This window comes from Varroa jacobsoni, unplaced genomic scaffold (genome assembly GCF_002532875.2).
Source record: "Varroa jacobsoni isolate VJ856 unplaced genomic scaffold, vjacob_1.0 scaffold_1079, whole genome shotgun sequence".
Lineage (NCBI taxonomy): Eukaryota > Metazoa > Arthropoda > Arachnida > Mesostigmata > Varroidae > Varroa > Varroa jacobsoni.
In genome coordinates this window covers 8,253-22,889 of record NW_019213981.1, presented here as the reverse complement: position 1 = coordinate 22,889, position 14,637 = coordinate 8,253, and the positions used below count along the sequence as shown (strand labels likewise).

Genomic DNA, 14,637 nt, shown 5'->3' with positions numbered 1-14,637 from the left:
TCGATTAGACACCTCAAATTCAAGCATTTGCTTGATTTCAAAAAGCAGAATCTATTCTCTATTCAATAACAGTGTTTTTTGTTTTATCTAACCAAAGTAACCTAGTTAATAGCCGCCATGTGCAGCAATAACCTTGATAGATATTTTGAAACAGTGTTAAGGAGTACGATAAACGTAATATTCCCGCAGTTCACAGCCTTTCTCGTGGATACAAAAATAAAGGAAGTTCCTTTTGCTGGTTCGGTCAGCTTCCGAGTCCTCACCGAACCCAAAAGTTCAGAAAGATACTTATCCACTTGAATCAGAGTATAGGCATAAAATTTGGCAATGTTATTGGCCTCATAGCCGAAACGATCGGGTATACCAATATTTATTAATTTAATTCCATACAGGACCCTTGATAGTCTATGAGATAGAACACCCCAGGAGTACTCGTTCTTTCACCATCAGCGCGACTGGAGAACGACCCTGCTTTACTGGCCTCTGAACTCGCAAGCAACCGAAATTGTGTTAAGTGCAAAGGTAGTCCAAAAAAGTCTTCAGCCTCAACATAAAAATGGTATTACTCGCCAAAAGTATTAGTAACACAATTGCGAACGCGTCCCGTGAAATGTCATCGATGTTAGATGCCCAGTTGTCGCTTAGCGGCTGTTTGCGTCAGTGGTCAGATTTGTCTAAAAAAAAAAAAAAGGTTTCTGTAAATGGCAAAGATGACACGTAATTTTGGCATTTGAAAAGCAACATGCATACGCAAATCAAAATCAAGGTAATCACTATTACGAAGCACTCTGTACTGTCGATGACCACCATGAATTTTGGCTAACCGAACTTAGACATGACTGTATTAGCCTGTTTGATGATGAATTTGTGAGACACCCGGAAAGGTAACATTGGAAAATTTTGCTAATAGTCCTTGGCGAGCGACGACCCAGAGCTACAGGGACCGCGGAAGCCGTAAACAGAACGGAAAGACCGCATGCTCTAACTGAGAATTTGATTTAAAAAAAAACCTAACCACTGCGTTTGCTCGCCTTCGGATAAAAACGCATTAGAAAAAAACATTTCCAAAGGCTTTCTAAACCGTTATACTAAAGAAAAAATACTATAACACCGTCGAAACAGTAGGCTGCGGCCTGTTGTGGGAACGAAATGGCAATGACTTTTTGAATAGTTGTGTTAATCAACTGTGGAATAATAAAATCACAGAGAAAGCACATTACACGTCATTACATAATTATTTGAACGTAAAGTTGCCGATCGTGCCTGAGGGAAAATTTGTTCTACCTAGACAGCGCATTATCTTATGGGTCAGTAGCCCATATCACACGCTAAACGCAAAAATTTGCACCAGAAGATCATCAGGAAACAGCAAGCAGCGTCCTAAAGTTGGCAACTTGAAGGGAATTCGAAGATAGTTGAATCTGCGAATGTACCAACAGCCATTGCTTCGTGACCTCGTTCTTTTCAAGCACAATAGCACACCCATTCAGCTATCCGCTACTTTCCAAACGGCGAACTTTTCCGCCCACTGATGAAACGACGCGTAGATTTTGACGACGGCTTCGCAAACAGAGTTAGGAAAAAGCAGTAACCTATCTTTTCCAAACTTCCTATCACTGGCAACCACCGAACAGCAGATATGTCGTCCTCAGACAGCTTTCAAAAGGGCCCGAAAGAGGCCATCAATCGTCTAGGAGCAAGATAGGTTGAGAGCAGGCCACCAAGGAGGCTAAACAAATGGTGGCTAAGCAGACCACCTGGCCTGGATATGTTTGTTCTCTTACGATTCTTTCATGACTATAAATTAAAAGCACCTATTGGTGATGCCTCCCTGGTTGAATGCTTATGTCTTTGTACTCAAGTCATTAGCACTGGTTAATTTTATACTTCAAATAAATCGATTTTCCTTGCGTACCGCGTAGCATTATACAAATTCGATTTACGTGACCGATGCACCTGGCCACGATTTATCTCGAAGCGTTCGTTTATAGCTCGTTACAGTTTACAGAGCATTCTGTGTGTCGAGTCTAAAACTAAAACACCAATACGTTATAACATCATTCGGAAACGAATATGCCAGTGAAAAATAAGCGCACGTAAACAAAGTGTTTGTCTTAGGACTTTTGTAGTAGGCGAATGACGGACTGTGATAAAGGCATCGTACCTGGCGGACACAAGCACTTGCGAAACCTTCCAACCCTCCAATTATTACTAATCACACCTTCTTGAGGTATATCCGACTTCAGATTCATATAGGATTTACTATCCAAAAGGATGCTCTCTACACGTGATCTGCCCTATATAGTGCATCAGATCCTGCGTTCCTTTTACCGAGGAACAGATGCAGCTATGTCCTCCTTTATACGTGTGGAATTGGCGCAAGTACCCTCATAGTGGGAAGATCAAACATATCTGCTTCTGTCTTGGGCGCACCATTTACATCACTGATAACGTTGGGCCCTGTCTTTGTGTACTGCACACATGTAAGCATCGGCACCACTAAGAAAAATGACCCATTTTCTAAAAGCAGCAACAATACCAGAGTGGACAGTAGCAATTTTTTATCGGAACTACTTTGCCTGCCCGCACGCAAAGAATACGTGTCTTGTCTCTACGTGGACGAACAAGCGCTCGGCTTGTTCGATGACGCCGCAGCGCATTGTAGAATATTGAGGATCGCGCTTCATTAAATCGCTGCTGACGTAACGACAAAAGAGCAGTTATGAGAACTATAAGGGTTACGGCAAGATTTAATTAGACATAAAACACGAAGCCTACTCTGACAGTACCTCGCAGATACGTGCGTGTACTTAGATCCGTACCCTGTGTATATAACGCAAACAATGCTTTTACACTTCATACGGCCTACAAACTATTTAATAATATGGTAGAACTACCGAGTGTAGTTAAGAACTGGCGCAGTATCATCTCACACGGATAGGTTGGGTGATTCGCATATAATTCATGCACGATGGTATCTTTCGCTCGAGGTAAACGGCGCTTAGCGTGTATGTAATGTATGTAACAAGAAGAGTGGCGAGGAGCAGTAACATTTCATAATGACGGCAACCTGATGTTAACTTATGCACGCATCTATTCGGGTCGTCAGAGTGGATTAATTTTTGATGTTTTAATATTTATAAAATAATTTAGGGATAATTTTGAATGTTTCATCATTTATAATAGTAAAATGATGATGTAGATTATTTATGATTAGAATAAAGCTGCTTACAGTTATTTAACGTTTCCTAAGACAAACCGCTATCAGTGTTAAGAGTTACCTGACAAAATGTGTCAGACTAGGGTCAAGTTCTTCAGACGTAAAAATTTGTTGTTTTCTGGGCTCGGTCTACGGGACACTTGTTACGTTGCCCCTTTGTGTCAGCGTGACCGTGAGGGTTGAGTGCTATTTTCACGTGACCTCGGTGGCTAACGTGGCGACGTCAACGGAAACGGCACAGAAGCTGCACCTCTGATCAGTCAGTTGTCAAAAGACTACTTCGCAAAGCGTGGAAGGTCTGCCAACCGGAGGCGAACCTCTGGCACCCTGTGCGACTATCTCGTTCGCATCCCAGTTCACTCCGTTATCGTCCTGCTCGTAATACCTATTGACGAATTTGCTATTAAGTGCACATATACAAATCCACACACTTTTCTTTCATACCTATAGTAGGCCGGTCAATTTCCAGAAACCGACATGCATGTCATACCCCGCAGACACGTATGATCTGTGCAACTAGCTATATATTACTAAGACTCCTCGCTGAAGCAATGTGATAGATCTATCGTATTGTTTCAGTGAGGATTTTTAGTGAATTATTATAGAGTAATTCAAGTACTCTATAGTTTTGGCTTTCTTGGCGGCTTAATGGTTTACGACTCCGCGAAATAATGTTTGATTTTATGCAAGATACAAGCCTTCGGTGCACGACAATCATCACATAAAAGGTCTGTATTCGTAAGCGCACTGCATCCATAGGTCCTGCAACACTTAACTGCACTCAGTATTCATCGCGCATTTCACTATTTTTAATTATGGAAATTATCTTACAGTTGGTTTTTTTTTCTTAGACAAAAAACTGAGCAAAACTACTACAAGTCATGCTTAAACGCCTTATAAATGCAGTACCTATTTTTCAATCTCCCAACGTCCATAGCCAATCGTAAACGCATCTACACATCCGAAATCACATCGCAACAAAGTTACTACCTGGTTTTCTTTGGACCGGTGTTTAATAGCTCCTATATTGATACATCAATTGGGTATTTGAAGAAGTTGAACGAGATCAAACGAATGTAAGAAAAAAAGTTGTGCCTGGACGGCAACGTGCATCTCAGATAAGGGTGCACATCAGTTACCGGGGTCCGTTTATGCACCTTATCAGGTACGAAGGTTCGATAACTTCTATCTAAATCTGCGCTTGCATTCTGCACTTTCAATTCTTAAAGGCTAGACGTATCCAACCAGCCAAATTGCATATAATGATACATGTGTTAAATATTGCGCTATGGTGACACTATAAAACTAGCAACTATAAGCCTTTGCGGCGCTAATTTAACTACATCAAATCAGGACAGCTGAAAGGACCGGAAGTCTTTCGGCTTCGATCAGTGGTCGCTTACCAAGTCGGAGCTTCTTCATTAGGATAGTTTTTACTACCATACACCTAGGCATATCTCATACTTTATACGTTTTTTTATAATATGTTATACTATATATATATATTAAATAATGTTTTGTTTTTCTAAAATGTTAATTTATTACTGTGTTTAGATGTTACCTTGTTTATTTTTAGTTATACTGTAATGGCTAATTATCTATAAAGGCACGCCAAAAACTTGTCGGAATATCCCTGCAAAAGCGTATAACAGTTTTAGTCAGCCATTCGTCCAATAAACAGCGTTATCTCAGGAGTATTTGATTCTCGCTTGATTGACTTGTTCCACACACAAACTATAGTATAAATGACGTAGTTGCGCTGAATACTGAGTATTACCTATTAGACTTACCAGTATTGTTTAATAATGTGTGCCCATCTTGAGATTCAGGTAGTACTCCGGAGGATTGCTGGCCCAGAGCGAATAAGGACACAGCGAACGCCAGAGATAATAGGACGTGTAACGTCCACATTCTTGCCGCAGGTCCACTAGATAACGCCACTTCGTTAAGTTATGTTAACTAGCAAGTAGGTCCATCCGACGATATCGAGACAGCCTAGTTGAAATCGAACATCTTCACTGTAAAATTACAAAATATGAAGATTAGGGTGTTTAAAATAGTAACAGAAACTATAAACAAGGACAAGGTGCAAAATAACACAGGAATATACTGGTATTCTCAAATTAATATGCAAAACTAATTTTACTCAGGACAGGGAAACTCCGCTGAAAGATTGTGCCACCTGCCAGTGCTAGAAGATAGTAGGACAAATGACAGTCTGTTCAGAATTACGATATCGTTCGTTTCCATAAAAAATGCCTCATCCACTAAACGTAAATTCAGTTTTTTTGGATGCCACTATAAGCAAACGATATGCCAATCATCCCGTACGTATAGATAACTTTGCATGACATAAATGTATTTTAGAATCGATCATCTTGGATGTTTGTTACTTATCCGACAAATAAAGGCCCACAGTGAAATTCCATCCAAGAACTTAACCAGACAGACTTGAGTTGCATAATTGTAATTAAATAAAAAAAAAGTAAATAAAAAAAAAGCTTTACTTTTGCTTATCACTAGTTGTGTAACATCGGAGCCGGATTACGGATTAACCGAGCTACAAACACGTAATCCGTAAAGGATAATTGTCTAATTTACGTATCATATTATAAGCACCATAGCCAGAGAGACATTAGAGGTCATCAAATAAATGGGCCGCTATTGCAAATCTAATGCAGATGGTCACCGTCGTCGAGGCGTGTACCCACCCGTTCGAACTGAATTTGGCGCACGTTTGGCAGTATAAGCTCTAACATTAATGTAAGTTAAGCAACCACAACTTAATATGCCTGGCCTAGAACGAACACTACCGGATTCGATACCATTTACCATTTTATTGCATAGCTATTTTGGTGGGAGCTGAGTTGTGTGTAATCTTTAGTGCGTAAAGCAAGTCGTCCTTATATAAAAATGCAGATGCAGACTCTTATCGGCTTCCACAATTGCGACAGCGTTAAACATTACTGCTCTGTAGGTGTGTCCTCGTAATACGCTATGATACCATAGTGGAACGTTTCTCCGAGCGTTCTCGTCTATGTCTATCCGATTGACGGATACAAAAAACTTGTTCTAGAGTTAACTTACTTATACATGTATACACGCGAGAACATATATCGCCACCAGTGTAGACCCGCTGGGACCCAACGTGAATTTTACGTTAGAATGCAAATAATGCCAGTAGAAAAGTGGCCCATCCCTATACAAATAACCAGATGTATAATACCTTTGACTGTTTGAAATTTTCTTGAATAACAGCTATAATAAAAGAAACCTTACTGCATTCGAATCAGTCAATGAGTGCAAAGCGTAGTCATTTACTATACTATGTACGCAAGTGATAGCTCAGGTTGGAGTAGTCTCAATTATAGACCCTCAGGCCAACAGTGAATGAGTGAGTGAGTGAGTGAGTGAACAATGAGGACGGAATAGGATTAGCCACGTATATCCGAGTTAGCAGAACAAGCTTACTGCTAACTTTGTCGATTACTGAAACCGCACCAGAGTGATGGGATAAAGCCCGTAATCTGTGATACATCTCTGATGTAAACTCGGCCGGCGCATCGTATAATCGGAATAGCATTGGTCAATATACGGACTAGCTACTGAGAATTAACCTGATTCAAATAACCTGAACCCACTCATAGACTAGCTATTTCTACATACTTTTGTTCTGGCTGGTAGTTCAATCGTTAAAAAACTTTTATGGAACTGAAATCAAGCGTGTACGCTACACCCTAAAAAGTATGTCTATAAAGTACGACAGTATAGAAAGGAATGTTTCGGTTTACTATGGAGTGGCCCAAGAGAGCTGGGGGCTCGTTCCATTAAAACATACACACATCAAAGCTTATTTTGTCGCGTTTTGTGTTTTTGCTATCGTTTAATATCCGTATTTTATCTAAGCTCTGATCAGTCACTGTTAGTGTCTAATAACCGTTTAGGTTCGTACCGAGTGCGCAACCTCGTCCGAAGGTTATTTCCTATTATACATAAGATAATGGAGCGACAGGGATATGTACTCGTATAGAGTAACGAATATCGACGAACTACCTTCGTATCATTTGCCAAGGTGAAGCATCCCGATCCAAGGCCTCCTGGCACCTTTCGGCTTGGCTTCGTAAATAAGATTTTCAAACCCCTTCTTGAAATAGTAGTGTGCCTACAATTCTATAGAGGCCTAGGTTATGCATAAGTTTATGCACCTGGCTAGTGAGTCGACAGAAAATGCAACGAGGTTTCCGCAAACGACGCCTCTAAAAAAATGTCCAAAGCATCCCGTGCTAGGAAATATACCTTACACGAAACACGAAACACAAAGTATCTTAATTATTAATTAGAACAAACAAAAAGATAATATTGACCTTTTACATGTTTCAATATCTGATCGGCGCACATATTAGAACATGTCAATTGCAAGACATCTACCTTTTTTTTTTTTTTTTTTTTTGATAAAAGCAGTAGCCCATACAAATTTTAATGAAACGCGCATCGTATTCTGCTTTTAGGAAACACTTTAATAATAAGAGGGTTTTTTTGTTTTTTAAGGCCAGTACGTCATGAAACAGCTAGCAGATAACCGCTGTTGAAGGAACTTTAATCATCCATTTGCTTATTAATTTATAACCTGATAGCTCGAACCTGGAGCTCTACGAACATTTTGTGGAAAAGGTTATCCACATGAAATATATTTACTCTTGTGGCGCTAGTTTTTTTTTTTTTTCATTTACACGTAGTCTGTTGGAACATCAGTGTGAAAGTTATTGCGAGAGGGGCTGACAGTAAACACCGCATCCGTAATATACCCGTGTGAGACAAGCACTGTTTCAAGAGGCCCACTTCTCCGGCTAAGCAATTTTTTTTATTGAATATGAATCCAAAATACGTTATACAACATTAGTGTCCATCTGTTTTCTAGTATGAAGTACAATTGACCTCGGCACGAAGGTCGCAAGTCCCAAATAGACAGTCATCCTTGTTAGACAAAAGGACAACAACTATACACAACAAACTGTATTTGTTGTTGAGTTAGATACGTACAAACCAGTCCGATTCGTTGATGATAGTCGTAATCCGTCGAATTGTTATTACCAAAAAGTTGAATTAACACTAATTTGTTCACCTTCGGCTTCATATTGTCACACCATCACTCGCTAACAATGGGAGTCAAAATCATAAGCAATAAATATATGAAGCACTTGATCCTCGAATCCTTCAATGAATTACTTAACTCCAAAGATCGCTCACTAATAAAACACCACCATCGATAGCACAGCGATAGAGGTTGTCCTTTATGTTACGCGCACATCGTTTTTTTTTCTTAGTATATTAACCGTGAGAAAACGATACAATGTCCAGCAGTAACTGAAATCAGATAGTTGTTGGTGTTGTGTATTTGAAAGAAAAGCAACGCATCTGTCGATGACGGTTAGTGCACAGCTTTTATTCCGTTCATTTTTTTCGATCTGCTCGAAACAACCAGCTATCCAGTAGTCAATCAATCAATCAATCAATCAATCGACCACTTGTAGCCACATAATTCTTGCTGAGGTTGGACAAAACGGACTTCTACGCCTCTATATGCTGATCAATGTTCAGACATATTGAATGTGCTATGTATATTTGTCCGCGTACGAGTAATGAGCGGGTAGAAAGCTAGAAACCCAGAGTTCGCGTAGTCGGAATTACGTAAGTGATAACCCATCAAGCATGATGGCTATGGTGATTGTTTGCTTAACTGGCCGGGCTGTTCGCTAGATAGCGTCGTTCGGCTTGCCTGGGTTACGGAGGTTGCGCGCTCTGTAGCCGGCGACGATTTCGAGCTGCTGCTGATGTGAACTAGGGGCATCGCGCGCGTTGCCCTCTCCCTGCCCGGGAAGAGACGTCCCTTCCCAGTCGAGGAGAGAGTGCGGCGCCATCACCCGGGAAGGCCGTTCCAGACCAAATCAAACCGAACACCAGGCACGAGCCGATTCTACCCGGCAGCATCAGGTGCAAAGAACAGAGCGCGAAAGCTTGCGTGCCATCGCCATCCGCCTGCTTCAGTACACGATTGATACATATCTGCGTATAACCAGCCGTGGGCTCCGAAACTAATACGCATATGTGGAAACGGTCGGGTATACAAAAGTAGTGGAAGATTCGCTTCTGTTCACTGTTGAAGAGATTTCTTCTTTAGCATTTTCGTTTCGATGCCCCAGGTACAAATGCAAGTGAAAAAAAAAAAGCCTGTTTAAATTTTACCGCCAGTGAACCCGCTTGACACGATCTAGCCCTCGTAGTGATGCGATTAGAAATGTTTTTATAGAAAATACAACTGATACACCCAAATATTCGTCCGACGACACTTTTGACCAGTCTTTGAATTAACTATCAATTTCGGATTATCACTTTCTTAAAATACGCAAATGTTGGTGCGTTAAAGATCTATACACATTATACGTGTATATACTGATATGCACGTTTACTAAGCAGAAAGAGCGTAGATCTTTGTAATCTAGTATCCTAGGAATGACCCACAATGGTTGGCACACAATGTTTTGGGTTTTGACTTTTGTTTGTTGCAAAGGGGAGTTCATGAATGTTTCGTTACTGCCGCTATTTGTTGCTTCACAGAGTTGGCTTCTAACACAAAGCGAAGGCCATCCATCTTCGCGCCTAGACCATTTTAGGATGCGTCCCTGTGTTTTTCAGTAAACAAAAAGTTCACCACCACACTATAATGTGAGTAGTTAATGTCATAATCTCACTCTCGAGGTAGTTGCGGCCGGTGTTCAATCGAAGTACGTAGACTGAGAACGTACTCCGAAGTCATCGTTCGGAAGCCGTCAGTGATCGTACATATTCTAAACATTTAACCAACAGAATTTGTTTGCAGACACGATAAATCGTAGCAGTGATCCCTTACAGCCTGATATTACAGCCAGTTAGCGCGTTGGGTCGTTACTCTCAGCCCGCTGTTCTCGTTATCCTCCGACCTCTTCTTAATATATGATTATTAGTTATATTCAAGCGAATTTTAATAAGTAAAAAAATAGACAGGAATGGGCGCATTAGATACCGAACCCCGTGCTACGACGAAATAGCTTGTACTATCATACAAAATAAAATAATGTCGAACGACAGATACGTTCGATGAACGAGCCGAGTCATGAATTCCTTAAAAAAAATTCTGAAATGAAAGTGAAACAGTGTGAGAAATTCGTGGAGCTTAAAACCACAAAAGCATTGATTCATATTTAAATGACGTACCCGAATAGCTGGTTCGAACTAGAGTGTTTTCCTTGAATTGATTTATAACAATGGATGGAGAGTGCTTCTGTTACTCATAATCACTGCAATCTGCACTATTTCCATTTAGAATCTCTGTGACTCGCTCAAAATTCAAGCAATGGATCACCTTCGAAGTAATAATGGGTTCAATGTTGGTGTACAATTTAAAGCTACGCTATCATGTGCCACTGCTGCGTGTCAGAGTGAGTCGCCAGTCTGTGTTGGCCTTAAATAGATACCGATCACTCTATGAAGGTAAATTGTTTTCTAGTAATTGTACGCTATAAAATAGTTTTTTTTTTCTGCTTATTTGGGCGGCACGCCAATCTGTAAAATTGTTTTCTCGGGTTTCTAACGTTGGTACCTGTAGCTGGTTTGGGCGTTATGTACCGAAGAGGACGTCAGAACAAACGTTTGCTTTTTTTATCCTAGTTTCAGCGGTTACCTTCAAACAATAGTAAAAAGGTGCTGATATCGCCAACGACACCGCAGACGTCTATTCATGTTAGCATGCATCGTCCTATGTCCTATCGTGCGCCAACAAGCGTCGCTGTCTGTGTTTCATTCGTTGCCGCCGTATGTATCTGAGCGGCCGTTAACGATGCTAGTACGGAACGATCAGCTCTTTCTTCATCTCTTTCTAAATGAATGACCCATCTATTCTGCATGGAACTTGTTGGTCGCAAAGTTTGCCTGTGGCATTCACTTATGACGATGACTGCAATACGTCTTGTTATGTTCTTACTTGGATGCATATGTGTGTGCGTATATCTCTCTCAATGAGAGCGGCTTGGGCTTGTCGTATCACTTGCTTAATGAAACGACTCACTGCGGTCTGGACTGGGCCCCACCCACGCGTGTTCACGTTGCAGAAGCGCCCGAAAGACCAGTCGATAGAAGTAGACCATTATACGCTACAGAAAAATACCATCAGCAAGCTATCGAAACAAAAAAAAAACATTAGACGTCTTTTTACGTCGGAATATTCCTACGCGTCAACACAACTCGTACAACATTGCGCTTCTACGTACTAGCCAGCGTCGCAAGCACCGCCGACTCTTAGGGACGGCACCACATGTGAACGAAGGACCTTATCCTGCAAGCGCATCGCGTATAATAGTACGCGTACGGCGAATAGAATGTATCCAATATTTTAATTGCGTATACTGTTCGAGTCACAGCGTCTATAGTCTACCGATTCAGAACAAGACTGCATGATCGCTGTTTGGCGTATGTGGAGACAAACGTTATCGTATTGGACTGTAACAGCCACGCTTGTACCCGTGGTCTCAAATGGGCGCTTATAGCAAAACGACGAATGACGCTCCAGGCTCGTATGAGGCTGGAGCAGTGGAGCAATGTCTAAAGCCAGTATCTTTGACATCGCGCTTGAAGATGTGCATCACGGCAAGAACCAGGGAAGGACGAAAGACTGACAAGGCAGCTGGAAGGTGATTTGTCCTGATGTTTCCAACAACGATGAAGCACACGTTTCCCGAAGAGTCTGACAGTACACCGCGAGGTTATCAACTTCCATTCTAGATGACCTGGAAGGCCTTCCAACGTCGTTACTTGAATCTCTCGATTTGTCGAACAAAACATGTTTCTAGCTTACTTAGCCGACTGCATCTTCGGCAGTTTTGTCGATAAACCCGTAAGTGGGTCGGTCTCAACTATTTTATGCATGATTGCTAAGATACTAATAACGATTTAAGACAGCAGAAGCTAATTCAATGTACGTCAATGTTTTTTTCTTCAACATATGTAATCTTAGTAAAACGATAGAGTGATCTTGATAATGCTTTATCTTAGCTTGCTAATAAACTAGCTAAATATCTTATAGGTGTTCTCTATAGTTTTCAGATTTTTTATTTTTCTCAAATGGCAGGGTAAGCTTCGTTAACCTTGATTTCCAAACTTAAAATAGCGCTAAAACTCTCCGGCTGTATAAGTCGGTTTCGCGTGTGTGTATATTGTGTGTGTATTGACCTATTCGTGCTTCACTTGGACGAGCTTCTACTTGTTGAAATGTGTCCTAGAAGTTGCTGAGAATTTATGGCGACATGTTTCAATGGGCAAATATTATAATCGGATTGCCCTTCCAGTCACCTACAGACCGAAAAATTTTTAACGCTTTCCTATATATCTCTTGCTGCTAGTTAAAGCAGGAATTGAATACGAGACGTAGATATAAAGATAGAATTCTAAATTGTTCAGAGGGCTTTGCATGATCACCATTCGTGTAAACCGGTTTACGATGTGCGTTCACGTACCCGCTATTAATTGTGAAGGACGATGCTTTGCTTAAGGGCACATCCTAATTCATTTTGAGTCCAGGAATGATGCTTAATGGGCATTTGGTGCCAATGTAACTTATTGTATAGCATAAAGTTAATTTTCTAATGGCGTTACGGCGAGCACCATATCTGCGTAGAGGTACTGTGCTGGCGAAAGCTTTATTACAAAAAGAAAAGGAAACCGATCGTTAGCTGATTGCCTCGGGATCGTTAATGCTCTGAGTCAGCGAAACACAACGTTGCGCAAGGGGACGGCAATGAATTTCGCTTTAAAAAACCCATCAGTTTCATTTTGAGTAGCAGTAATAAATTGTTTTGCGGATTCGTATGGAATACTCTACTAGCAGAGAAATATATAAAACTGTACAGTATGTAACATCTTGCGTTTAATAACCATCTAATGACAGCACAAAAATCTGTATAATTAAAGCAGTAAGTCGATGCATCATGTTGTTAATCGTCGTGCGTTTCTATTCAGCACATGCACGAAAAAAAAATTAAATACTTAATTAAAAAAAAATAGAATATAAACTTCTTTCCAAAGTTAGCTAATTGACTTAATGTAATTATTTAATATTACGTTCGTTTTCGGCTACGTTCTTCATAAGATCCTGCAGAACCCATTCCGTCACCCGATCATAGTGCTAACTTTCCTTAGTTAAGTTCTATTATTTATTAGCAATAGTTGGAGTTACGCTGTCCCTCCCAGCGGTCTCGCTACGAAACTGTTCGTGTTACATCCGAATCGTACCACACGTTATCACTCGGTTGGCTCTGTTGTCTCGAAGTTTATAGATTTACTCGCCATATTGGCGCAATTGTTCTATAACCGTAATTGTTTACCCTGGTGGAATGGATGTTCCAGTAATCCCTTCGACAATCAATTTTATTCCGACTTTCTCGATTCATCGTTGCCTCATTTTCCCATTTTAATTCTTATCATCATCATCATCTAGTGAAAGTTTACACACAGTCGAGCAATATGGACCATATTCCAAGGTGGTTCATTAACAGTCTCGCAGATCAACTAACAAGTAGCCTCATCTTCTTATGTCAAAGAGAGAAGTAGCCACGTGGGATAAAAATATTCATCCTATCAGAGGATACGAGTTATACGCCTAGAAGATAGTTCATATTTATCGATTATGAGCTATTTCGGTGTAAATTACCTAAATTTGAAAAAAAAAAATAAATAAATAAAAAGTCGACATTTTTTCGCTAAGTTCAACGTTGAGTCTATTTCTCAGAACTTGAAAGGATAAACGTTTTTCCAGCACAGCCCTTTGACAAGCTTTCGACGGCTTTTTTTTTTATCCGAATTACATTTTAAACAGTAATACCCATCCAAATGGAGAATATGTACTATATATAATCTGATGATTTTACTTATTTTCTAAAGTTAACTACTCGCAGAAAAGAGTATCGGCAAATTAAAAAAAAAAAACAAGTTATGAATCACGCTGATATACTACTGAATTTCAGGAGTGTAAGAGCTCGATAAGCCAACGACTGTCCAACATGAACTTTTAGCGAACTCTCAACAAAAAACGCGCAAAAAAACGACAAACATACCTAAACTAACAATACGCTATATGAAAAAAGATGCTCGCAAACATCAGACGCGCACCTAAATTCCAAAGAAAACTCTAGTCACCCGCTAAGAATCATCTTAATCGAACCATTCTAATTCTAAATAAAATTCTGTTAAATGACTAACGCGGATTATACAGTGAACTTTTTTTCCCACTATGTTCACATAGGGTTCATTGGTACGTATTGGCAACAAATTACGACAGCATTAGCGGCCGTGATATTCGCTCGATTTTTAGCCAAGGGCCAAAAGGACAA

General features: G+C 40.3%; 1 protein-coding gene across 1 annotated transcript in view; it reads right to left on the bottom strand.

Annotated features, from left to right (window-relative positions):
- Nucleotides 1–9,033, bottom strand: part of LOC111266387 (uncharacterized) — a gene marked incomplete in the record, with an annotated part of 61,066 nt that extends 52,033 nt beyond the window's left edge. The window contains 2 exon segments of the mRNA XM_022843838.2: nt 5,011–5,238; nt 8,261–9,033. Coding sequence (XP_022699573.1) covers nt 5,011–5,131 — 121 coding nt within the window.
- Between the last annotated feature and the right edge of the window lie 5,604 nt (nt 9,034–14,637).